At 46.8% G+C, this 25,515-nt stretch overlaps 1 protein-coding gene across 1 annotated transcript in view; it reads left to right on the forward strand.

The window, feature by feature from the left end:
* ABCA4 (ATP binding cassette subfamily A member 4) overlaps nt 1-25,515 on the forward strand; it is a 203,725-nt gene that overhangs the window by 96,341 nt on the left and 81,869 nt on the right. Inside the window, exons 31-49 of the mRNA XM_036445578.1 lie at nt 232-326; nt 1,743-1,775; nt 3,343-3,448; nt 3,651-3,725; nt 3,983-4,152; nt 5,729-5,906; nt 7,184-7,299; nt 8,587-8,734; nt 11,663-11,786; nt 12,190-12,319; nt 13,071-13,191; nt 13,942-14,004; nt 15,077-15,183; nt 17,181-17,322; nt 20,015-20,149; nt 20,873-20,976; nt 21,059-21,151; nt 22,831-23,080; nt 24,425-24,511. Of these exons, the coding sequence (XP_036301471.1) occupies nt 232-326; nt 1,743-1,775; nt 3,343-3,448; nt 3,651-3,725; nt 3,983-4,152; nt 5,729-5,906; nt 7,184-7,299; nt 8,587-8,734; nt 11,663-11,786; nt 12,190-12,319; nt 13,071-13,191; nt 13,942-14,004; nt 15,077-15,183; nt 17,181-17,322; nt 20,015-20,149; nt 20,873-20,976; nt 21,059-21,151; nt 22,831-23,080; nt 24,425-24,511 (2,277 nt within the window). The remainder of the gene's footprint in view (nt 1-231; nt 327-1,742; nt 1,776-3,342; nt 3,449-3,650; nt 3,726-3,982; nt 4,153-5,728; nt 5,907-7,183; nt 7,300-8,586; nt 8,735-11,662; nt 11,787-12,189; nt 12,320-13,070; nt 13,192-13,941; nt 14,005-15,076; nt 15,184-17,180; nt 17,323-20,014; nt 20,150-20,872; nt 20,977-21,058; nt 21,152-22,830; nt 23,081-24,424; nt 24,512-25,515) is intronic.

Consider the following 25,515-nt stretch of genomic DNA (forward strand, 5'->3'; position numbering starts at 1 on the left):
TGTTGATCGCTCTTCCACTCCTAGATGTATTTTGAATGTGATTTATAAATGGTAAGGTCCTGTTTGAATTCTTTCACTCATGTGACAAATTTACTGTTTCAACTATATGCTGGGTACTGTTCTGAGTGCGGGGGCCTCAACAGCTAACATAACTTTTGGTGAAGAACAAGCTGTTTCACAACCTGTAAAGCCTCACATTCCAAAGTAACTAACAGGAATGTCTCCTCTCAGAGAATGCAGCGCACCACTGAAATTCTACAAGACCTCACAGACAGGAACATCTCCGACTTCTTAGTAAAGACGTATCCTGCCCTAATCCGAACCAGGTAAGAAGAGACCCTTGTTATGCTTTTCATCCTGGCTCCCTATATAAACTATTAACTAAAAACAGAAGACCATTTTCTAACATGATTTATCAACAATCAGGGCAGTGGAATTTTTCTTCTTTTTCCTGAGCTAACAGAAAGAGCGATTGAGAATATACAAGCAAAATGCAGCTTACGTTTAATTTTGTTTGTTTGTTTTGTTTAGACTAAGCAGTTTCAATAGGTAACCCATGCACTACTAAAGTTAAAATTTTAAATGTAGGATTTATCTACTAATGCAGCCTCATATTTTCACTAGTTAAGAAAGAGACAAAGTTTGGAGGGACGAGCAAGAGTAAAGGGAGAAAGGTAGAGGAAAAAGAAACAAGACAGAAAAGTAAGAAGCAAACAGCAGAAAGGAAAAGGTTAGGCCAAGATAGGATGAGGCAGTGGGTACAGTATCTGAGCGAGGCCACAGGCTAGCCAGGACCACAGCACCTGTCACACTCTCACTGTAAGTTAATGCCGGAAGTGCTGCCGTTTAACAAGCCAGCGATCTCTTATGTGTGTCTATTTCTCCCAGCGCTGCAGCTCTTATCAAACCTCAGCTGAGAATGGGCTGGCTTCAGCCAACCCTATAGGACCTTGACAAGTGTGTGCTACCCAGGTGACATTATAGGAACCCTGATCCAGGCCCACGTGCTCTGGGGCTTTGAATTAAAACGTACTGTCTAATTTTAGTAGTACTTTCAGTTGCCTCCCCTACCAGAGCCATGCAGAAAGAATAAATGGACTCAATTAACCAGAACACGCTGCAGGCAGAGCCAAGCCAGGGCCAAGAAGGCAGGGCCAAGCCAGCAGTCAGCAAAATAAAGAATGCCATCCACACCCAAAAATAAAAGCAGATCATGGGATAAACAACAAGCATGGGATAAACAACTTTGGATTCTGTGTTTGATGACAATGATAGTTGGTGAGCCTGACCTATGAGGTCTACAGTTGGCATCTTGTCATTTTACCCCTGATTGGCTGGAAGTCAGTCTCTGAAGTTTGTGTTTAGAGTGAGTCAGAACTTGCCCCACGTGTGCAGGTGATTATTAGAGCCTTATTGGTGCAGGTGGGAGAGGGCGGCTGCAGCCTCCACTCACACCGGCATGATAGTTACCATGTTACCTGGTTCCAGATGCTCACAAATAACCTGACAACAGGGCACCCAGGAAGCCCAGCACGTGGGGTGGGACTTGAGCCAGCAGTGGCAAACATCAGTCCTTTTCCTGCATGTGTATCAGCTCAGCTCCTAGGCTGCAAGGTTTCCGTGTTGCTTGGCTATCAGGAGATGCAAAAATCCCCCTGAACACTGAGACACCCCATGAGCGGAAGAAAAGTTAACACCGCGGGGCCAGTGGGATTCATTGTCTGATTTGTTTTCACTTTCAGCTTAAAGAGCAAATTCTGGGTCAACGAACAGAGGTAAGAAACTATTTTCATAGAAGCCAGGTAAATGGAATGTTCTGTGCATGCTCAGAAAGTCACAGGATATGCCCTGTAGGACATTCGGCTAGACACACCCTGGACCCAGAAGGTGCCCAGTGGATATCTCCATGAAGGACATTCCCTGAAGAGTTGTCCCGGAGCATTCTCACTCAGGGGACGCTCTAAAAGTTCAAGCACAGAATAGTCTGTAATGCTGAGAGGCCACGTGACCTGGGCCCTGGCACTCTGTGATCCATTCATTCCTTGTAAGCCTTAGGGAATCTAGCCCAGCCCCAGGTAACTCATTCCTGAGGCATCCTGGAGACTGGAGTTGTTCCAAAGGTTTGGAGAATCCTCCTGGGACATTCTAAGAGCAAGCTAGTCTCCTAGGCTCCCTAAGGAATAACCTGACAACAGGGCACCCAGGAAGCCCAGCACGTGGGGTGGGACCTGTAGAATAAAGACAGAGCTGAGGTTGACTTGGTTCTAGACCAGGGGTGGGGGACATCCAGCCCTCTGGCCATATAAGGCCTTCGAAGGCATTGGGTCTGTCCCTGCCAAGGCATTAGTGGTGAGTTAATGAAATGTTTGACCAAATATAACAGGCTAATTTTTAAGTTAACAACGTTATATGGCCTGCAAATTATGTATAAATAGCCAAATGGCCCTTGGCAGAGAAAGGTTCCCCACCCCTGTTTTAGACCATAAAAGTGTTATCCGGCTTTTAGAATTGCTCCTCAGAGGGAAGGATAAATCCTCAGCTGAAGCAGAAAGTTGAGGGCATGAGGGCAGTGCAATTTGAGTCCCTGAGAAATGAAGTTCAGCAAATTAATTTTGTTTTGTAGAGGAGTCTGGTTTTTATCCTACCATTGAAAGATTTTACCCAGAGAGTGGCACTCCCAGGTATGTTCAGAGCAGTGTGGAAAATGGGTTAGGACAAGGAGACACCTAAGGCTAGGATCTTATTAAGGAGCTAGAGCTTGAGTCAAGAGTAAAGAAGGTGAGGGGCTGCCTGAAGGAGGAGCAGTGTTGACAGGCATGGAGAGCTGGGCCCAGCCAGACTGGTCCTGATTAGATTAAGGAGAGTCCCGTGCTGCGGGAACTGCCTATAAAGTACAGACAGATGTGATGCAGGAGAGGAATTGTTTTGGGGATGATGGCTAGTCAGGGAAGACTTCAAAGAGGAGATGACCTATGATAGAGGAGACGCAGTTGGCCTGATGCTCAAGATCAAGAACAAGAAAGGCAGCCCTGGAAGCCAGCAGCCCTGCAGAGGCAACCAGGAAGGACTGTTGGCAGCTCTGCGAGTGATTGGATTGGACGTGGCCGGGATATGCCCCTCAGGGAAAGGCGTGAGAGGGGTTGGAGAGGTCAGACAGACCAGGCTCTGAGGGATCAGAACTCTAGTGGGGGCAACGAGGAAGGATTCAAAGTTGTAAAGTGGAGCCACATTGCTCACTAGTGCAGACAATGCCTCCCAAAGCACACATTTCCCTGCAGAAACATGAAGCACCACAGACATGGGTCATGGCACTGATCTGAGGACTTCTTGTACCCTTGTCAGGTACGGAGGAATTTCCATCGGAGGAAAGCTGCCGGCTCTCCCTGTCACTGGGGAGGCACTTGTTGGATTTTTAAGCGACCTCGGCCAGATGATGAATGTGACCGGGGTACGTAAACGGGCTGCAGGTTTGGGTAGGACCTTCAACGTGCCAGTTATTATGAGACAGAAAACCTCATGAATACTAAGAGTGAAAATAAATTTAAACACACACACACACACACACACACACACACACACACACACAAAAAACAAAAAAAAACACAAAAAAAAAAAAACACACCTCTTTCTTATTCATTATGGTTTTCTAGGGCCCGGTCACCAGAGAGGCCGCTAAAGAAATGTCTGTTTTCCTTAGACATCTGGAAACCGAAGACAACATTAAGGTATTGGCCCTGGGTCACCTGCCCCAGAGCAAAAAATCCACATGAGCTGGTGACTTTGTTTTTATTTTCCCAAATAATTAAATTCCATCGAGTCTCCACTTGAAAACTAGCATGGAATGTCTTCCAGCTGCCAAATCCTTCCTCCTCCTCACATTCCTTTCCCTGCGGCTCATTTTTTTTCTTTAAACAGCTGTTGTTAGTGCGGGGCTGCTGGGTCCTGCCAGCACAGCCTAAGGAAGGCCGTCTCCGCCCTCCAGGTGTGGTTTAACAACAAGGGCTGGCACGCCCTGGTCAGCTTTCTCAACGTGGCCCACAACGCCATCCTACGAGCCAGCCTGCACCCGGACAGGGACCCTGAGGAGTATGGCATCACCGTCTTAAGCCAGCCCCTGAACCTGACCAAGGAGCAGCTCTCTGAGATCACAGTGTAAGCCGCCCAGGCCCAGCCACACAGCTGTCTTGTCACCTGCTCCTCTTTTGGGAGGCCAACGAGGATTATCACTCTCCGGAGCTGCTGGGCTGGAGGGCCAGGCTGGTCAGCCGGCAAACGTGAACATAAGGCTTTCAGCGCTTGTGTGTCAGACTGCCTGGCCATTCTTTCTCCTTGTCCTTACTAGGAAAGTAAGCATAGATTTGATCTATTCCCTTTGGGCTCTTGGTAAGAAGTTACTCCTGGAGCTTATAAAAATATCCTCCTCTGCAGTGTGTGAAATAACTGCCGGGAATGTGGAAGGTTCAGTAAATCTTTTGTCTCCCCAATAGGAATTATCTCAGATTTTGGTAATTTCCCTCAGATAACCAGGCCATAGAGATGTCCTCAGATCCTTGCCTTCCTCAAGCTTAGGCTCTTCCCGCACAGCTTTAGGCAATAAAAACATCAATCTTGTGCAATCTGCAGCATGCTGGTAGCCTGTGTGAGTGCATGCTGGTGGTAATCGGCAGGGTCCTCATTTGCCTACCCCAGGACACTCAGAGCCCTCAATGCTGGGCCCTCCAGGTACCCAGGGTCACTGGCTAAAAGTTGGCCCTGGGACCTTGGGACCTTCCTCTGGACACCCTTCAGGCCCTGGACTGAGGAAGAATCGCCTGCCTTGTGTTTATTCTCACTCAGCCTTGCCAAGTCTCTTGAATATGAAATATGAAATAAGAGTCTTTGTGATGATAAAATAGTGTATGTTCATTAAGTAAAGTTTAAAGAATAGAGTCTTAAGAACTTATTATCTGTAACCCTACACAGGTTAGTATTTCCTCTAAACATTTTGCATGGTTCCCTTTCAGTCATTTGCTATGTGTGTGGATCATGCTATTTCTAATTCTATAAGGACACTGACTAGCACAGACGGTGCTTTGTGGGAATTAGTAAATGTGCTCCTTTCTCTCAATGGGCACTGCTCCATGCAAGGGGTCAAGGCTTGTATGTGAAGATCAGGTCGGATTTCAGCCCACACTTGCCCTCTTGGCCAGAGGCCTTCCACTTGGCCCAGGAAAGGATGACTAGAGCCCTCAGCCTGTTCTCTGCTTTCTTGAACTTATGTAATGAGCATTTCTCTATGCTATGATATGTTTCATGTTCTCACAGGATAATTTGCCTCTTTTAACAAAAGGAATAAACTTCACAGACCATATGACTATCTACATAAAAATTCAAGAGAAGCTATAGACAAATTATTAGAACTGATAAGAGCATTGTGATATATAACAAATGATAATGCACAAATCCATTTCTACAACCATCAGTACATAATTTTAAAGTTTATCTAGACTTTTATATGAGAATGGAACAATATTCAACATCAACATAGAACAGAAAACCCTCAAATACCCACTTAACCTTGACTCCATTTAAGATAATTGGGTGAAATGACAAACATCAGGCTGGGAAGGGGGTTTTGGTGGCTGTTCTCTAGGACTGGCTGAGCCTCCCCAGAGCCTGACTTTGTTTTTCTCTGGCATCTGCTCCTTCTCCTTCACCTCTCTCTTTCTGTGTCTCATGTCTGCTACAGGCTGACTGCTGCTGTGGATGCTGTGGTTGCTATCTGCGTTATTTTTGCCATGTCCTTCGTCCCAGCCAGCTTTGTCCTTTACTTGATCCAGGAGAGAGTGAACAAAGCCAAGCACCTGCAGTTTGTCAGTGGAGTGAGCCCCACCACTTACTGGCTGACCAACTTCCTCTGGGACATTGTAAGTGTCAGGTCACGGTGCCTCTCTCACCTCCATTGGCCTGAGGGGTGGGCACTGGTGTCTGCTCTGACTGAGGGTCGCAGTAGGGTGATGCTCTCCCACTGCCGGGACTGCTATGCCAAGGGCCTTGTGTGTCTGCTGCCTGCTGACTTAGAAAGGCACAGAACTAGGAATGGCAAGTGAGGGATGGATGTAGGGCTCAGCTTAACAACTGCTGAGTGGGGGCTCTGTGGGCCCTGCCTCAGGGGCCTCTGACCCATCCAATAATTATGGCACTTCATGAGGCTGGCCTTTCTGAGAATATCTGGCTGAAGAAGTAATACCAAGCAGCCCTTCACCCCACATCCTCTTCTTAAATCCTCCATTTCAGTGGAGAGAACTAGGGGAGATATATAAGCAAATACATAGATAAAAACCATTTACATCTCTATTTACCTACTTATATGCCAAACACTGAGGGCTCACCAAAACCTCTAGTCAAACCAACCCCATTGGCTCACTATGGCTTTCCACTTCCCATATTTGTAACTCCCTTCTTCAAGAGTGAGACACCAGCTTCTGTCATCCCCAACTCATTAACTCATTTACCTACCTGAGCAATACACCTGCATGTCATAATTCCCCATCTCTGCCACCATCCTCTCCACTGTGTGGACACTTTCCTCTTCCTGCTCCAGTTGACCCCATGTGGAGGTAGGTCCTCCTCATTCTGCTCTGGCTCTAACACCCTATACCAGGTCAATACCCTCCTCACCCCCCTGGGGCTCACACACACTGTGAGACACCCTTCTCAGGTTCTCATCCTGTTCTGACTCCACTCCTAACCTCACTGTGGCTGCCCAACTTGCCCTGTCCATTCTAATGGCTTTAGTACTGAATTGTGCAAGAAGGAAAGAGATGGGAGAAAGTGATAAAAAATGTATTTATTTGAGCTTTATGAGACCAAGGACTATATATTAAGTTTTTTTTTTTTCTGAATTCTGGAGACATACTTAGAAAGTAGAATTTATAGAACTTCATGATCAATTACAAAGAGAGAATGAGAAATCAGGTAGAATTTTGTAAAATATGCAGACGAAAGGTCCCCTGCACAGGGAGGTGGGGTGGGATAAGAGGACTAGAAACAGCTTAACATATGCTAACCAAGAGCTGTTTAGACCAATAGAATCAGAATCCCAGACCATATGTGCTAGCTAAGCTGCCCGGCCCTCAGCCCTCATTTGGCCCACAGAAGTCCAGAGAGGTAAAGCATCTTGCTCTCCTCTTCTCTCTCCAAGATGAATTATGCTTTGAGTGCGGCACTGGTGGTGGGCATCTTTGTCGGGTTTCAGAAGAAAGCCTACACTTCTCCGAACAATCTTCCTGCCCTTGTTGCACTGCTCATGCTGTATGGGTGAGTTGTTCAGGGCATTAGTTAATGCTCTCCAAAGGAAGCTGGGGCAGGGAAGGCATGATTTCCAAGTAGAACCTGGGGTTTCTGGTGGCAAGGTTAGCTTTTGGCCCCCAGCAGACTCTTCATCCTGACCTCAACCCTGCCTGGCCTCTGTGTCTGACTCCATACGTGGAGGTGTTCCTGAGGCTGAATCTACTCACCCCACATGGCCTGAATCTTCTCCCGTTCAAACAGTGGCCTAGCCAAAATCTGGGACTCAGTCACTCCTCCGTTTTTCACCCAGCTGTGATTCTGATTCATCAAAAGCCAATTCGAACATCCCAGTGTCTCCATCTGTCCCGGCCAAGGGTTAGGTACACACAGTAGAAGACTCTGGCTGAAAAGCTGTTCCTGAGTCAGGGCCAGAGGATGTCTCAGAAATTAAATTCAGTGGAATTAGAGCAAAGTGTGCAGCTTTATGTCGAGGCTTACCACTTACTACATGTGTATGGTGGACAAGTAATATGCCTCATCAAGGCCTCAGTTTTCTTTTTCTTTTCTTTTTTAAATATATTTTATTGATTTTTTACAGAGAGGAAGGGAAAGGGATAGAGAGCTAGAAACATTGATGAGAGAGAAGCATCGACCAGCTGCCTCCTGCAACACTCCCCACTGGGGATGTGCCCGCAACCGAGCCACATGCCCTATGACCAGAATCTAACCTGGGACCCTTCAGTCCACAGACCGATGCTCTATCCACTGAGCCAAACCAGTCAGGGCAAGGCCTCAGTTTCTTATCTGTAAAGTGAAGATAATGATACCTGGCCCTTCCTATGTGGGCCACTAGAGTCTTACTAAAGCAACGGTCTCCATTTATCTCTATTGAAAAAGTATTCAGGAACTAGCATGACTGACACATCAACTAGCATGACTGACACATCAGCAGCAAAGCTGAGCTGAAACCCCAACAGGCTCATTTGGGGAAATGAGCCTGTTGGGGTTTCAGCTCAGCTTTGCTGATCCAGACTTGAGTGAGAAGCATTGAGGGAAGACAGTGCTCCATGCATTGTACAAGGCTTTATAATTTATGTACATTCACAATTACTATCTCCTTTGTTACTAAGGCATTGTTATCTCAACCCCAAGATGAGGAACAAAGACCAAGGGTGGAGTGTTTCTTTGGTCTTCTTAGGACTCTCACCAGTTCAAACATATCACTTCCTGTGTGAGGGGAATGTATACACTTGGGATATAGCAGATGGAGTGGAAATGAGCACTCTGTCCACCGAGTTGTGTCATTTCACACAGATGGGCAGTCATCCCCATGATGTACCCAGCATCCTTCCTGTTCGATGTCCCCAGCACAGCCTATGTGGCCTTGTCTTGTGCTAATCTGTTCATCGGCATCAACAGCAGTGCCATCACCTTCATCTTGGAATTATTTGAGAATAACCAGGTGAGTGCGACTTTCTTGGCTCCTTGTTTTATGACTGGGATACTAGAGGAGAGTATGTGATGGTCAAGTAGAGCCACGGCAGGCACTGTGTCTGGACAAGTCAGTGAATAAATAAATGTTTCTTCTTCTCCTCCTTCCTTATTTCCTTCCTTCCTTCCTTCCTTCCTTCCTTCCTTCCTTCCTTCCTTCCTTCTTTCCTTCCTTCTTTCCTTCCTTCCTTCCTTCCTTCCTTCCTTCCTTCCTTCCTTCCTTCTTTCCTTCCTTCCTTCCTTCTTTCCTTGCTTCCTTCCTTCTTTTCTTCTTTAAGCTCTTTATTCATGTGTGTGCTCTGGTGTCACGGTTTTCTGAGCTCATTCTCAAGCTATAAAGGACCTTTCATGATCCTTCTAACTCCTTTAAGAAGGTTTTCTTGAGGACTTCGGTATTAAAGTTTACACACACACATAGCATTTATGTGATTTCAACATCTAAAAGGTGTGAAAAGGCATGCAATGAAATGTCTCCTTCCTACTCCTGTTTTGCAATCACCTGGTTCCCTTCTCCAGAAGCTACCTTTCATTGGAGATTCGTATCTATTCTGGAGACATATAAGCAAATACATATATAGTCTTTCTCCACTTTCTTACGCAAGTTTTAACAGGAATATATGCTATTTTACATGAAAACTAATCCTGAGGATGAGGGTTAGGAATTTACGGCACTGAATGAGTCATTTATGGCCTGAAAAGTCCAGTTATCCACAATCCCCAGATTTCTCTTCACCCCAAAAGAGCTGTTATATGGAGTGGTGAGTCCGGAGATTTGTTCCGGTTCCTCAGATTGAATCCTAAACACAATGGTAGCAGCTGCAGGGATGTCTTTGCTCCACACTCCCGCTCCCAGCCTGCTGTGTCTGAGCCTTGGCCATGCTGCCCTGGGAACATGCTGGCCTGTCTAGCCATTCATTTCCTTCCCTCATTAGGTCTCTGCAATTCAGAAGGCGGGCACCAGTGCATGTGTTCTGCTGTCCTGCAGCTCCTGGCCCCTGGCCCCTGGCCCCTGGCCCCACTCCTGCTTCTGGGGCCTTGGAAGGACGCAAGGCAAATCTGCACTAACCACCCAGCTCCTGGCTTCCTGACAGTCACTCTTTCCCAAACCCTGCCAGGCTTTCTGTGGCCACTAAGCAAGGAATAACCCACCCCCCACGCCATTTCTATCCCATGACTGGTAAAAAGTATTTACCATGTTACAGTCAGACCCCAAAAAGAAGGTGGATGGGGACACAGATCCACCTCCAGACCTTCTTCCCCCAATTCCCTCTTCCTGCCAGAGCACCCTGGCAGGCTAAAAAGGCTATTCTTCAGAGCTGTTTTTTGTCATGGGCTCACAGCCCAGTAAGTCTTAAGAGAGAGTGTTACTTCAGAATAATTAAATGGTAAGCTTAAAGCCATTCAGAATATTCTCCCTCCCTCCTGCCAATGCACTAATTTAGCCAACCTTTTTTGAGTGCACCCTCCTCCCCTGCATAAAAGTTGGTTGCTGTCACACAAATTATCAAACAGATGCTGCAGAAATATCCAGTATCCCAGAGGAGACTCCCCAGGTCCCAGCAGCTGTTGTCCCTACTCAGTCAAGAGGTGTCAACGAAGTGAACACCGTACGATGGCTGTGCTGATATGAATAAGTGCAACCCCTCACACTGCCCCCAGAAACTCCCCTTCCATCAGGCAGTGACCTGCACACCAACTAAGGAACCGGAACAAACCTCAGGACACACCTCTCCATATGACAGAGCATCGAAGGGACGAGACAGATAAAATGCTACAGGTCAGGGTGGGCCCCAAAAAGCTGGGTTGCAAAGGCCCAGGAGAGTCTTTGTGGAGGAAATTCCATGGGAGCCTGGCCTGGGAGGAGTAGAATTTTATTAGCCCATTTAACAAATAAATGAAGTGCCTACTATGAGCTAATTGTTGTACAAGTTATTCAGGAAAGATACCAAAGGGTTAGAACCCAACCCCTGTCCTCTGGGGACCACTGACTAGGGAGAAAGCAGGCCGGTAAAAAGACAATTAACCCTGGCAATGTGGAGAGTATGAGTGAGGAGTAGGTGTTTTACCATGGGAATCTGGAAAGGCTGATGAGAGGAGGGGTTCTTGGAGCCAGCTTTGTGAAGAGGGCATTCTTTCCTGCTGATAGCGATGGTTAACAGAAGCTGCAAGTGCAAAGGCCCACAGGCCAAAGAGCAGAGTGCCTCTCTGGAACTGTGGGGGCGGGGGGAGGCTGGAGAGGAAGGAGGTTGTGCCGTAGATACGGGCCAGGCAAGTGGGCAGTAGTGGCCTCTTCAGCCTCACCTCCTCCGTGTCCCCTCTGCCTACTTGGGGGAGACTCTGCTCACACTCAGAGGCTGAGGCAACAGGCACAATCTGATCACCTGGAAACAAGTCCTCCAACTCAAGGCAGACACCAGAGAGTCTTGGCCTTCTCTAGCGCGGGTGGCATCTGCACACAGCCCATCGCTGTCCTGTGGGAGCGGAGAGGCAGAGCAGGGAGATGCTCCCAGGACCCTCTTCCCTTTGGTCTAAGCTGGGCTACAACAGAGCAGGTGAGAGAGCCTCAGTCCCTGGGGACGTGAGATGGCTCACAGTTGTACCAAAGGCGAGAGCCTGGGCCACATTCCCAGCCGCTGCCTCTCCTGCTAGCAAATGCCATGGAGGCCTGTGTGTAATCTCAAAGTGAGTCCACAGTGAGCTCCCCAAGGCTGCCTGTGAGGCTCCCCAGGAGATACCTCCTGTGAGTGTTTCCGTATTTTCCTGTCTGCTCAACAAACTCCTCCTGCGGACAGTCTGGCTGCCTGGCCCCTCCATCTGCAGTCCTTCCCCAGGCCACCCTGCTCAGGAGGGCACATGGGCTTGGTCCTATTCCTGACTGCCCTGCTTTGCTGTGTTTCAGACGCTGCTCAGGTTCAATGCCCTGCTGAGGAAGCTGCTCATTATCTTCCCCCACTTCTGCCTGGGCCGGGGCCTCATTGACCTGGCGCTGAGCCAGGCTGTGACAGACGTCTATGCCCGGTTTGGTGGGTGTCAGCAGGCCAGGAGAGCATGGCCCTGGATCCTTTGAGGCGGGAGGGCTGAAGCAGGAGTTCCTGTCCAGCCTAGGCTGGGGAGGATGGGTGCGATGGGGCAGGGGGGAGGTGGGAGAACGGTTAGACACCTGATCGTCCGGGTAGTCCTGCTGCCTAGAAGAGATCGGGGCCAGGAAGCCTGTTTCCTAAGGAACCACAGGAGGGGTGGAGGACAGGCTCTACTCTTCCCTACTCTGACTTGAGAAGTCAGGATGAGACTTGTGTTCGGCTCTTGCTTGATTCCTTGCATAAGGGCTGGTCTAGCTGAGCCGAGTGTTGAAACTAGGTCTTTAGGGAAAGCTAGGGCAGCAGAGTGGGCTTAATTCCTGTCGCTTTCCGTGGTCTCTGTCCCCAGGTGAGAAGAACTCTCCAAATCCGTTCCAATGGGACCTCATTGGGAAGAATCTGGTTGCCATGGCGGCAGAAGGGGTGGTGTACTTCCTCCTGACCCTCCTCATCCAGCACCACTTCTTCTTCACCCGATGGTACATCCATGCCGCTGCCATGAGGGTGCCAATGCCCAGGGGACTTGGCTTCACATCCACATGGCCATCTTTCTCCTCATGTGCCGCACACCATGATGGTGTTCACCTTCCCAAAGCCTGGCTTGCTCTGAATAACACAAGAAGAAGAAAAACATTAAAATCAGCACAAAAGAATTTGTAATAACTCTAAACTTTAAAGTATTTAAAATATCATGTTATTGGTTTCAATCACTAATATTTATTCCCTCATTTAATGAGCAGATACTCATTTTAAATTTAATGATAGCATAGCAAAGCATAATGGTTAAGGGGTACCCAAAGTGCCGCTCTATGCAGCAATACACAAAGGAGGCCCCTTTGCTAATTAAAGATGTGAGAGGAGGGCCAGGGCCAGGGAGAAAGGCAGCATCAATGTGGAGAGGAGTGACAGTGCCCCCGGCCAGGATAAGTGGCTGCCAACTGTGCCCCAGTCCAGCCGTTCTTCCCCAGGTTCCAGCCCCAAACCCTGCCTCATCCTGACGTGGGCACTCAGGTTTCCAGAAGGCAGCCCTGAAGACCCAGGGCTGACTCTGGGTCTGAGCACTTGCCCTTATTGTCTAATATCTCTTCTGTTGAGAGTCCTTTTGTGAATTCAAGTCTTAGGGGATAGAGAGCCAGGCTGAGGCCAGAAGTGGGGGAAGAGGCAGGAAGAAGAGGACGGTGCTGAGGATGCTGGGCACCAGCCCAATCCTGTCCCCTGTCCTTTCTTTAGGATTGCTGTGCCCACAAAGGAGCCCATTGTGGATGAAGATGATGATGTGGCTGAAGAAAGACAAAGAATTATTGGTGGGGGAAATAAAAATGATATCTTAAGTCTAAATGAACTAACGAAGGTAAGGAAATAGGTGTGTGTTAGTTTGGAGGTGCCAGTTAGACCCCGAGATGGCACCACATTGTCATTTGCCTTCTGTAGAATAAGCGATATGACTATGCAAGTGATTTGTTTTTCTTTTCTTTTTTATCCTCACCTAAGGATTTTTTTTATTGATTTTTAGAAAGAGTGGAAGGGAGGGAGGGAGGGAGAGAGAGGGAGAGAGAGAGAGAGAGAGAGAGAGAGAGAGAGAGAGAGAGAGAGAGAGAGAGAGAAATGTCAATGTAAGAGAGACACATCAATTGATTGTCTCCTGCACATGCTCTGACCAGAGCCGGAGATTGAGCCCACAATCAGGGCATGTGCCCTTGACCAGAATTGAACCTAAGACCTTTCAGTCCCCAGGCCAGTGGTCTATCCACAGAGAAAAACTGGCTTGGGCTAGTGATTCATTTTTCTGATTTTTTTGTGGTCTTGTCATCTTTGTATTTAACTAGAATTCCAAGAACATAGAATTCTATTGAATTTTCCATAGTATTAATATTGGATACTGATGAAGGGCCTCAGCCAGAGCCTCACTAAGCTGTCTCTGGTCAATTTCTGCTCAGGCTCAATTTCAGGATTCCTAGAGCTCACAGCTCCTCTCCGAATGCCCTTGTTAATCTGTAACCTCTTGGTGTTGTAGTTTTCACCTAAGCTGGTCTTTGCTCTGTCTTGTCTTCCTTGCCCTGACCCTCTCTCAGTCCTCAGTCCAGTTTCTCTGATCTTGCAGATTTATTCGGGCACCTCCAGCCCCGCGGTGGACAGGCTGTGTGTGGGAGTCCGTCCTGGAGAGGTGGGTACTCTGCAGGTCACCCCAGAAAGGGCTTCGGAAATCAGCTCCTGTGCACACCTCCTCTTCCCACCAAAGCCGAGCTATACGGCAAACAAAAAGCACAAGTCACCATAGGCCATTTTAAATTTTCTAGTAGCCACATGAAAAAGGTGAAAACAGGTGAAATTTATCTTAATTACTTATTTTATCCAATATATCTGAAATATTATCACTTCAACATGACTCATATGAAGTATTTTATGTCCTTTTGTTTTATTCTAGGTCTTCAGAATCTATGTCTTTAAACGTACAGCACATACCAGCTCAGACTAGAAGCGGTTTTAGTGCTCAGTAGTCACTTCGGGGGAGGAAAAATCCTCTTTCCTACTCCCTTCCGAGTTTCTCAGGCTCCATACATTGCTCTGACAAAGGACAGACTAACAGCAGAAGACAAAGAGAGGTTTGTTAGCATGTGCATCACATGTACCTGAGGAACAAATGATGCAAACAGTTAGTTAGAAAGTAGGCCTATCTAGCACCTCAGCAAAGGAACAACACAGTTTTAGAGAAGTGACAAGACAAAAGACAGGGTGTTTCCAGGGTAGCAGTCTGTAGAGAGGCAAATATATGAGGAACTAATGGCAAGTAATGGCTGGTTAGTAAAATGTGTTATGTAGATTCCTCTGGTGCCATCTCCAGCCTGGTAAGAATCTAAAGTTGTCTTCAGTGATTAACTTGTCTTTACTGGTAGAGAGTAGAGGGAAAGCACCTTGTAAATGTGTGTCCTACTTTTAGGCAAATAGGAGGAGGGCAAAAAGCTTTTCTTATCTCTGCTTCTCTTCAATTGCCTTCAGCTCAAAGACATCCTAATGCCAAAGTGGCATATTTGAGAGAGTATATTCAACTACTGTGCACCACATGGAGTTAGTGGCTTCCAAATGGAAGCACAGGTCTAAAATGCTCCCCAACAGGCCCCCCACCCCCACGCACACACACACACACACACGCCTACCCATGCACTTTACTCTAAGGCCTGATACGCCAGACCCTCTTGGGCTCTATGGTGAGGCCAGTTGTGTGTGTTCTTCCTCAGTGCTTTGGCCTCCTGGGAGTGAATGGAGCTGGCAAAACAACCACTTTCAAGATGCTCACTGGGGACACCACAGTAACCTCAGGCGATGCTACTGTGGCAGGCAAGAGGTAAGTGTCTCATTCATCCTGTCCCAGGGTATCACTCATATGTCCTGGGTCATTCCCTGTTCCAGCATAGGGAAGGTGAGCATCAGACCCTGTATCTGAGGGTGACTCTGAGAGCCTGAAAGATCTGTACAGAGGGGTGGACTTTCCAGTGACCACAGTCCAAAATGTCCAAAATATAGACCTTCTGGAAAATGGAATTGGATTGTGATTGTTATGAGTTTGCTCTGTTGCATGGATTCTCAGAAAATTCTTGATGCACTAAGTTAGGGATTTTTTTCTTTTTTGGTGTCATGAACTCCCTTGAGCATTTGAAGAACTCGTGCACCTACTTTCTATAAAAAGTGCGCCAGGTCCCTCCTTATCTACCTCCACATAGTTTTGCAAAGAGTTTTGGAGAATTCCCTGGGCCTGAAAGCACATTTATGGTCCAACAGCACCCCTGAGCCCCAGGTTGAGAACCCTGGTATGCAGCATTCTTCTCTGAGCTTCTACATGGGGTTGGGTTCAAGGGCCTTCCGGGGCCTTATTCTGCATTGGCTATTTCTGTGCTGATGCTTGGTTTTGCCAGGCCAAGGAAACTTTATGAAGGAAAAACTGTCATGGACCCTTGGATTCTGGAGGTTGCCTTCTGCTCTTTGTAATAAGCTTTGAGTAAACAGACTGCTGACTCAGGATAGAGAACAGGAGCTCACACCTGTTTGCCTCTCTCCAGCTGCTCATTGAACAGCAGAGCTCACACACATTCCATGTGCCCAGAGGAACTCTAGGCCCTGGTTTAGAAGCGGAGTTAGGCCCTGCTCATGTCTGCCTAATATTTGCCTGACTGAGCCCTCATCACCTAAGAGCCATCCTCAAATGGCCCAATGCCCACTGGGCAGGGGAGTCCTGAGCATGCTTCTCTGGTTCCCAGACCTTCCCTGGTCATCCCTGTTGGGTCCGGAGCAAAGGGAAAAATGAGGGGTGGCAGGGGTGGAATGAGACCATGGCTGGGCCTATCTCACCTGCAGATCCAGCTTAGCTTACAACCAAGCAAGTGACTTCACAATGGTAACCAACAGAGTGCTGGTGGGAGGCAGTGTGCAGATGACAGGAGGATGTGATGGGATTTGCCATAAGACTTCAAGTTGTAGTCCCAATGGAATATAAGTCTCAGAAGTTAAAACCAAGATGAAAGCTAAAAAGAAACAAACGATAGGTTTAAGACACAGGATTGGGATTCTCTGGTTTGGAGGCTCCAAGTACACTCCTTGCTTCCCCGGGTGGTTTTAATTGGCACAGCCATACCTGGAATTATTTTTGTCACAGTGGGAGACTGTCATAGTGAATGACTTCTCTCTGCCCCATGCTATTGCACCCATCCTTTATTCATGGACCCCAAGCTATAAGGGAAAGGGGGAAGGGATTAAACCAGACTAAGGGCAGTTTATGTTGCACCAAGGCAATGTATTTTCTAGTGAGGGAGAATATATCAGTAACTCAATTCACTTCATCACTTCTCCCTGCCAGCCTCTTGCTTGGGGGTTGGAGTGGGGGGTGGGTATCCATTTGGTTCCTCTTTTGTTGACTATATCTCTGCCAATAAATACAGATGGAGAAATTTACTTTCATTGGGAAGCATGTATCTTCTCTAGCTACTTCCCAAATGTCTGAAAGGGATCAAAAATCACTGTTCGAAACCCGATCTTCCTTATGTTTTTAAACTAATATAGGAAGTTATCCAATCCAAAACTAAAGCTAATTTGGGTAACAGGTATTAATTTATCCTAGACAGGGAAACTGGAGGATCTGGCTGGCTTCAAAGCTCAGAACTCCTGAAGTACATGAGTTTCTAGCCAAAGGCCTCTGCTTTGATTCCTCAGTGATGTACACGGTTCTGAAGCCAAGTGGGAGAAGAGAAAAGGCAGCTTCCTTACTCTGTTGGCAGAGCTCCTCCAGCCCCAGCTCTCTCTTCACCCCCTCTCTAAAGGAAACTTGCAAATTGCTTTTTCTTATTGCAGTATTTTAACCAATATTTCTGAAGTCCATCAAAGTATGGGCTACTGTCCTCAGTTTGATGCAATTGATGACCTGCTCACAGGGCGAGAACACCTTTACCTTTATGCCCGACTTCGAGGTGTACCAGCAGAGGAAATTGAGAGGGTAAGCAATGGTTTGTTGTGGCAACTTGGGAATTTGGTAAGCCATATAAGGCTATCTCATAAGAGTGCAGTTATTTAGAGGTGAGAAAGCTGTAGAATGCTATCCATTCAACAAATGCTCACTGAGTGTCTACTATGTGCCAAGTACAGTTCTAGAAGAGGGGTATAACAATGAACAAAGCAGACAAAAAATATCCCTGCCTCATATCTCACAAAACAATTGTATGTATTTGTCCTTTCACCCAGAATCTCACTTTTGGGAATTTACCCTGTAGGTATGCCTCCCAAAATACAGAATTCATATGCACAAAGTTATTATTGCATTTTAGTTGGAAAATATTGGAAATTACCTAAATGTACATAAGATGTTAGTTGAATAACTTAAAATCTTATGCAGCTGAAAGGAAGGAAGGAAGGAAAGAAGGAAGGAAGGAAAGAAAGAAGGAAGGAAAGAAGGAAGGAAGGAAAGAAGGAAGGAAGAAAGATCTCTGTGAACTTGTGTGCAGTTATTTCCAAGAAATATTTTCAAGTTAAAAAAAAAAAAAAAAAACAAGCAAAGTGCAAAAAAGTACATGTAAAATGCTTCTTATGTAAGAAACTAGGAAAAATAAGAAAGCGTACATATGTCTGCTTATCTTTACAAGAATAAAAGATAAACCAGAAAAAAATAAATTTCATCACTGACAAGAGGGAAATGGGTAAAAGGGAAATGGGAGGGAATGTCACTTCTCTGAGTATATATCTTTGTATAGTTGTGACTTTAAAAGCATGTTAATAATATTCTACATATTCAAAAATAAAACTAAATAATAATGGAAAGGGGGTAAAATGAAAACAAAAAGAAGATCCTAACTCTGAAAGCAAACTGAAGCAAATTAATCCAATTTTATTTCAAGATAAGTAATATTTGCAGAAGGGAAAAGAACTACCGTATTTTTCGGACCATAAGATGCTCCAGACCATAAGACGCACCAGTTTTTAGAGAAGCGAAATGAAGAAAAAAAGATTCTGAAACAAATAGTGTCCTAAAATATTTTATGTGCATTAAAACCCAACATCACAGTCATAAACACATGTAATCAACCCTGTAAAGTAAACAGCAGCATTTAGAACCATTTTAGAGCCGGGCAAGCACAGAGACCACACAGAGCCGGGCAAGTAAAGAAACTTTTTTTTTAAAGTATATGTGTAGGCTATATTTGGACCATAAGACGCAGGGACTTTTCCCCCCCACTTCTGGGGGGGGAAAAGTGCGTCTTATGGTCCGAAAAATACGGTAATACAAATAACTGATGCTACAGTACTTGACTATTTATCCTCAGTCTTAAGTGGAGCAGAGGAGGGAAACCACAAACAAATTTCGAACTCTTTTCAGTCTATTTTTTATAGAAGCATGAGCAAAGCCATTCTAAAACAACTTAGATGTGATTTAGGTTTGAGTAAATGAATAAATGTGCTAATGTTGTTGGGAGCCAGAGTTCTCTGTGGAAGAAGGGACATATAAATATGGAAAAGGGGAAGGCAAAAAGTTACCCTGTGGAGATGGATTAGAATTGGAGATATTACTGTAAACTCATGAAATATTTATATACATGAGTTTGTGTACACATGCATAATGTGTTCCTGTATATTTGCACATATGCATGTATATGCATATCCATATGTGTATGTAAGTGTGTGTGTGTATAAGTGTGTGTGTGTGTGTATAAGTGTGTGAGTGTGTGTGTGTATAAAAGAGAGTAAAGGGTTTATGAGTATTCTTTGTACTATTCTCATTTTTACACTTTCCTTAAGTTTGAAAGGATTCCAAATAAAAAGTTTAAAATGGAGCTACATTCTAGTGGGTGGGACAGATAATAATAGATGATAAGTAAATAAAATATACAGCATATTTGTGAATGAAAAATCCATTGCCCCTACAGTGGGGGCAATAAGTGGTGACTCCCCTCACCCATAAGGCAGGCAAGAATTGTTGCTGTCGGGTTGGCATGCTGAGGTAGGGTGGCCCAGGGAAAACTCACAGAGGAAGTGAACTGAGTGGAGACATGAGGAGTTGAGAGAGGGGCCTCGTGGATATCTGGGGGAAGAACATCCCAGGCAGAGGTACAACTGCACAGGCAGAAGCATTGTGGGCTTATCTCGACTAATTTCCCTGGTTTCATTCCTGTGCACATGTTATTCTCCATCATAGTTCCCTGTAGAGTTCCCTCAAAACACTGTTATAATCTGTCATCATTGTTTCTTTTGATTGTCTGTTGCACCACCCCCATCTGTGAGTACAAGATCAATGACTGTGTTTACCATTATCCTCTAGTGCCTAGAACAGAGCCTGGTTCATAGGGGGTGCTCAGTAAGAATATATTTGGTGCATAAGACCTCAAGTGTGACCCTGTGTAGGGGTGGAATTAATGAGACCCATCACTCTTAAACAGACACTAGGGCTCTTCCTCTTCCCCCCATAGCCATAGTTTGGGACACTGGGTGCTGTTCTTTGTAAGGCTGAAGCCCATTTCTCAGTACTGACCAAGCTGAATTTAAGGCACAGAGTGGAAAAAGACACCTGGTCCTCAAAGCATGTGCCAGAGAGCATGAGCCAGCAGGTGGCTCTGTCGTCCTAGATAAGTGAGATCTGGGAGCCCAAGGCTATGAATTAGTGGAGGTCTGAGATGTTTGCTTGTCTCCCGCTTCTCTAGGTGGCAAACTGGAGTATTCAGAGCCTGGGCCTGTCTCTCTACGGGGACCGCCTGGCCGGCACCTACAGTGGGGGCAATAAGCGGAAACTCTCCACAGCCATTGCCCTGATCGGCTGCCCACCGCTGGTGCTGCTGGTGAGGGGCCCGTGACCTGTGGGGTTAGGCGGACCCAAGGGTGGGAACCGAGTGATGCCTGTCTGTGATTGGGTCAGCAGACTTAGAAAATGCAGTGGTCTGTTTTTGTCTGGACTGTTCATTTTGAGCAAATCAGCCCACTGGTGCATAGCACTTGGGGAAACGTTCTCACTTGGATTTCCTGGGAAGTTTCTTGTGAGGCCACAGGCTCATAGCAGGACGTTCAGCCCCTTGAGGGGTGTGGGCATCTGCTCAGAAAGGGCTACTGCCGGGGAAGGTCTGCCTGGGGCTTGGGCAGGAGCAGGAGCCTGACCAGAGGCTCAGGTGGCTCTCACTCAGAGCTGGAGGCCCCGCTCATAAGATCTGGGGTTTCTGAGGCCATGAGCTTCAGAACTTGGAGGAAACCAGAAAAGTCCCCTATCTCCTTGCCTCCTTGCAAACATGTGTAAGGTTTGGGGGGTTGTCATTTGCTTGTGTGCTTTTAAGGTAATTCTTTGCCTTAATCAACTTTAACCCATTCCTGCGAGGAAATAGGCTAGAGGTAGGCCCGATCTGTCCTTATTCTCCCAATCTGCCACCTGCCTTGCACCCTCTGTGCCCAGGTATCCTGGGGCTCACCCCACTGGGGAGTGACTTGGGCATTGTCTGCCAGAGAGAACGCTCAGAGGAAGCCGGCCATGGAGGGTGCAGTGAGTCAGGGCTCTGCCCTCTGCCTCCCCACAGGACGAGCCCACCATAGGCATGGACCCTCAGGCACGCCGCCTGCTGTGGAACACCATCGTGAGCATCATCAGAGAAGGGAGGGCTGTGGTCCTCACATCCCACAGGCAAGAGATTCCCAGGGGCTGGGGTGGAGCAGGAAGGCGGCTGGGAGTCCCTCACCCCTCACTCCTCTCTCCCACCCTGCAGCATGGAAGAATGTGAGGCCCTGTGTACCCGGCTGGCCATCATGGTGAAGGGCACCTTTCAGTGTTTGGGTACCATTCAGCACCTCAAGTACAAGTAAGGAGATGGTGGGCAGAGGGCTCCTTTGTTACCTTCAGTGGGGTCCAGTTTGGGGGGAGGGGGGAGTCAACTAGGCCCTGTGTTTTCTACCTACACTTGGGAGGGTCCTACCCCCTCACTACCAGCAGAGGCCAGTGTAGCCAGGCCTCATTCTGCATCAGCAAGTAGAGAAAGCCATTGTGCTGAAAGAAACCCTCTCTACTGGGCTAAGTGTCTGTGGCTGAAGGCTCCCGAGTCTCTAGATGGAGCCTTCTGATTGGGGTGAAAGCATATCTTGGCTGGGAGGAGGGAGAGTCATTATCACTGCCTCATTATCCTACCACAAATCCAGGACCAACGGCCTATTTAATAAGAACCCACAACCAACTTAGGAATGGTTAGGAGACTAAACAGCCCAAGAATTAGCTTTCCTTTCTGGAATGTTGTACGCTTTGAGGTTTGAGAAATGACATGTATCATACAACAAATCAGGAATGCCAGTAATCTTCAGTATATTGTCCATGGTACATTGCTGTGAATAATGTGGTATTAATAATGGTTTCTGCAAAGCTGATGATCAGTTAAAATAAAATTATGCCAATGATGCCATGCCATGCTCCCTTGAATTCTAATTTGCATTATAAACTAGGAAGGGTTGATTTATAGTCATCACTTGTTTGTTTAGCAAATGCTTTTTGAGATCCTGGAATATAAAAGTCACCATGCTGATTGGTGAAGGAACAGCACGTAACCCACCTTATCTAAGCCGAGGTGACCCATAGGAGTGTGTGGCACAGTACCCATCATTCCTATCTGCATCCGGGCAGGTTGATGGCTGAGAGAAAGGCTAGTAGATTAGCTGCATTTGCATATTTGAGCCATGATTTTTTGAGCAACTACAGCTTGGACACTGCACAGACATCTAGAGGGACTTCTGCATGTGAGGTCACCTGACCTGTGCTGCAAGGTCCTGTGTCTGCTACTGAAGACACGGCTGTTCCCGCCTCCTTTCCTCTCACTCTTCATGATCCCTATGGGAGAGCAGGTGAGAGGGACTCTTCCCTGTGTGGAGGGACAGTTTTCCAGAGCTGGAAGACAGAGGCATTTTATGTGGAGGGAAGAACCCTTGTCACAGAGGGAACACTGAAGGGAACTCTATGGTTCTTTATCCACATTGGGTGACCTGGTGAGGGAGGAGGCAAGCACCTGGCCCTGGCAGCTCCATTGGTTTTGGAAGCTTCCACGGGGAAGTGCTTGCTTTCCAAGCCTTTGCTCCCACCTGGCCAGCCTCTTAAAGGGCCAGGCAGCCTTTCCACCACTGAATGAGCACTGGCCCCATGTGTCTTCATGGGCAGGTCCGTGATCTCTGCAGGGAGCTAAAACAACTTTGACTTCAGCAAGCATGTGAGAGGGAAAGGAGCAGGGAACATCCATGCCTCAGGAGTGGGACATAGGAAGCTTGACATAAGTCTGACGACCCACTGAGCCACAAACAGACATTTAATCTCCAAAATGTAGTATCAAACTATTTCTCCAGGAACTATTATGGGGCTTTTCCTCCTAGTGCTACACATGCGCAAAAGATTTATAATGTGACCTTTAATCCCCAATACTTTGAGGAGTCTATTCCTGATTTTGAGACTGCCTTAGACCCAACTACTAACGGGCCTGTACCACACTGCGGTGGACGTCCATAGGTTCGGAGATGGCTACATCGTCACGATGAAGATCAGATCTCCAAAGGACGACTTGCTTCCCGACCTGAACCCCGTGGAGCAGTTCTTCCAGGGGAACTTCCCGGGCAGCGTGCAGAGGGAGAGGCACCACAACATGCTCCAGTTCCAGGTCCCCTCCTCCTCCCTGGCCAGGATCTTCCGGCTGCTCCTCTCCCACAAGGACAGCCTGCTCATCGAGGAGTACTCGGTCACACAGACCACGCTGGACCAGGCAAGTTCCCGAGGGGAGCCGGGTGCAGAGCTGGGCTATGCAAAGTCCTTACCAGACAGCCCAACCAGGCTGGAATCCCCACCCCAGGCAGGCAGGACGGGCCTCAGGTTTAACCTCTGAGCATCTGTCCACTCCGGTAAAACTCAGTCTGTCAGAAATTGTTGTCTAATGCTATTTTAGTCATCAGCAAATTTCTTGATTGTGCTTCATCTTTCCCCCCTACACTATGGCTTTATTTAGACCTTCCTTTTTGTCATGGTACCACTTTTTTTTCAAGTCAACTTTTTTGATGCTTAATTTACATCTAATAAATGCACCCATTTAAGGTGTACAATTTGGTGAGTTTTGGTAAACATGTATGCCAGGTATCAGGTTTTTTTCAATGTGATCTTTTCATTGTGGTAAAATACTAGTATACATACCATAATTACCTATTATAAGTGTATAATCCAGTAGCACTAAGTACATTCACGCTGTCCACATAATCACCATGCATCCCAAGAAATTGTTCATCTTCCCAAATTCACACTCTGTATTCATCAAACAACAGTATCCATCCTGCCACTAAATGCTGACTACTCCCACTGTTCTACTGAATGCTGACTATACTCATCCCTCATATAAGTGGAATTAGGCAGCATTTTATCCCCTTTGTCTTATTGCACTTGACATAAAGTCTTCAAGAATTACCTACGTTGTAGTATGTGTCAGAATATCCTTCTTTAAAGGCTGAGTAATATTCTGTTGTATGTCTATAGCATGTTTTATTTATTCATTTATCCATCTGGACATTTGAGTGTTTTCTGGGGTATTTTGTTGTCGCTGTGTGTTTATTTTAAGTAGACATCCTCACAGACTGTGCAATAAAGCATGGACATTGGCAATAGCCTTTGATGAGCTGGCTCAACAGCACCTTCTCAGCCGTAAGCAGAGGAAGGCATGAGCAGGAGTCACGACCACACTGCACATTGAATAAAGGCCAGAGGAGAGATGAGATCAGATCCTGTTTTGTTTTTCACTTTTAGTTTCTTGTTCAGAGGCTTAGAAGGATGCTGCTACTTGGGATCTGCCTTGTTTACCCCACATCCTCTGAGTCCTCCCAAGGGCCCTCCAGTGGCTCAGCTCAGAATTCTAAGAAACAAGCCCTGTGCAGGGCCCTGGTGGCCGTGCCCCTCAGGTGGGCCAGCCTCCCCTCCCGCAGCACACAAGCTGCTCCTGCCGGCTCTGTATGAACTGTGGGAAAGAGAAAGCCCAGTGGGGTGGGGAGGTGGGTGGGTGAGTGGAAGGGACCATTCTTCTCTTTTCTTGCTCAAATACCTATTCCTGTTCTCTCCTTGCCTTCAGGTATTTGTGAACTTCGCTAAGCAGCACACTGAAACTCACGACCTCCCTTTGCACCCCCGAGCTGCTGGAGCCAGCGGACAAGCCAAGGTACCCGCCACTCTTTCCCAGCCCACTGCCTCCAAGGCTCAGATATGGCTCCTGCTCAACCACACATACAGCATGTCCCTGTCTACCCCTCTCTCCCGGTTGTGTGGTAAAGGACTTTCAATTGATAGTGGTGTGGGTTCCTTTTATAGTCAGGGGGGAAATTGGATGATATGGGAGAGTATTTTTAAGAATTTTCCCAATTATTTTCACAGCAAAAATGATTTAATTTTGGAAATTAGAATCAGGGAAAATAGGAAAAAATATTAAAATGTCTTGATTGTTGGGATCCAACTCTACGTCTGGTCATGTGTTTGAATTTCAAAGGAAAGGATTTAAGTAGCACTTCAATTGAATGGCACATAGAGTTGGTTAAAGTGAGCATTGTCTGTGTTAGGGAGAGGGCTCTTTGTTCTTTATAAAATTATAAAAGAAAGATGAGGAAGAAGAAGCAATAGAAGGTATGTATTCTGGCCTATGGTAACTCATGGGATAGGTGCTTCCAGTTCCTGCCCTGGCATCACATCCCAGCACACCCACCCCTTTACAGTTTCCAAAAGGGAGGGAGGGAGGGAGGGAGTGAGGAAGGGAGAGAGGGAGAGAGTGTCCTGGAAGAGGCATCAGGTGCCTTGGTTTAAGCCTGGGATGATAAGGGGACAAACTATCTCAGTTATTCTCTCTAGACTTACCTGGAGAGTAAATCGAATAAAATCAAAGTGCTTTTCCAACCAGCAAAGATGTGCAAAACCTTATTTCCCATAAATTTCTCATTCCTCCCACCATCTTATTAGTTACAAGGAAACCAAATACTGCTGATATTGGACATTTCCCTTCCCAGGCCATGCTTAGGATGAATGACCCCTTCCTTTGCCTAGTAGAGACCTAATGGCTGCTCGGCAAGGTTGATTTAGCCCTGTCTCCCCAGAGGGCTCCAAAATCTGCAGGTGATCCGCCCGCGCGTGCGCAGCCTCCATTGGCTGCAATCACCGCCCCCAACCGTCCCCAAC

Source organism: Pipistrellus kuhlii, unplaced genomic scaffold (assembly GCF_014108245.1).
Source record: "Pipistrellus kuhlii isolate mPipKuh1 unplaced genomic scaffold, mPipKuh1.p scaffold_m20_p_2, whole genome shotgun sequence".
NCBI classification, from domain to species: domain Eukaryota; kingdom Metazoa; phylum Chordata; class Mammalia; order Chiroptera; family Vespertilionidae; genus Pipistrellus; species Pipistrellus kuhlii.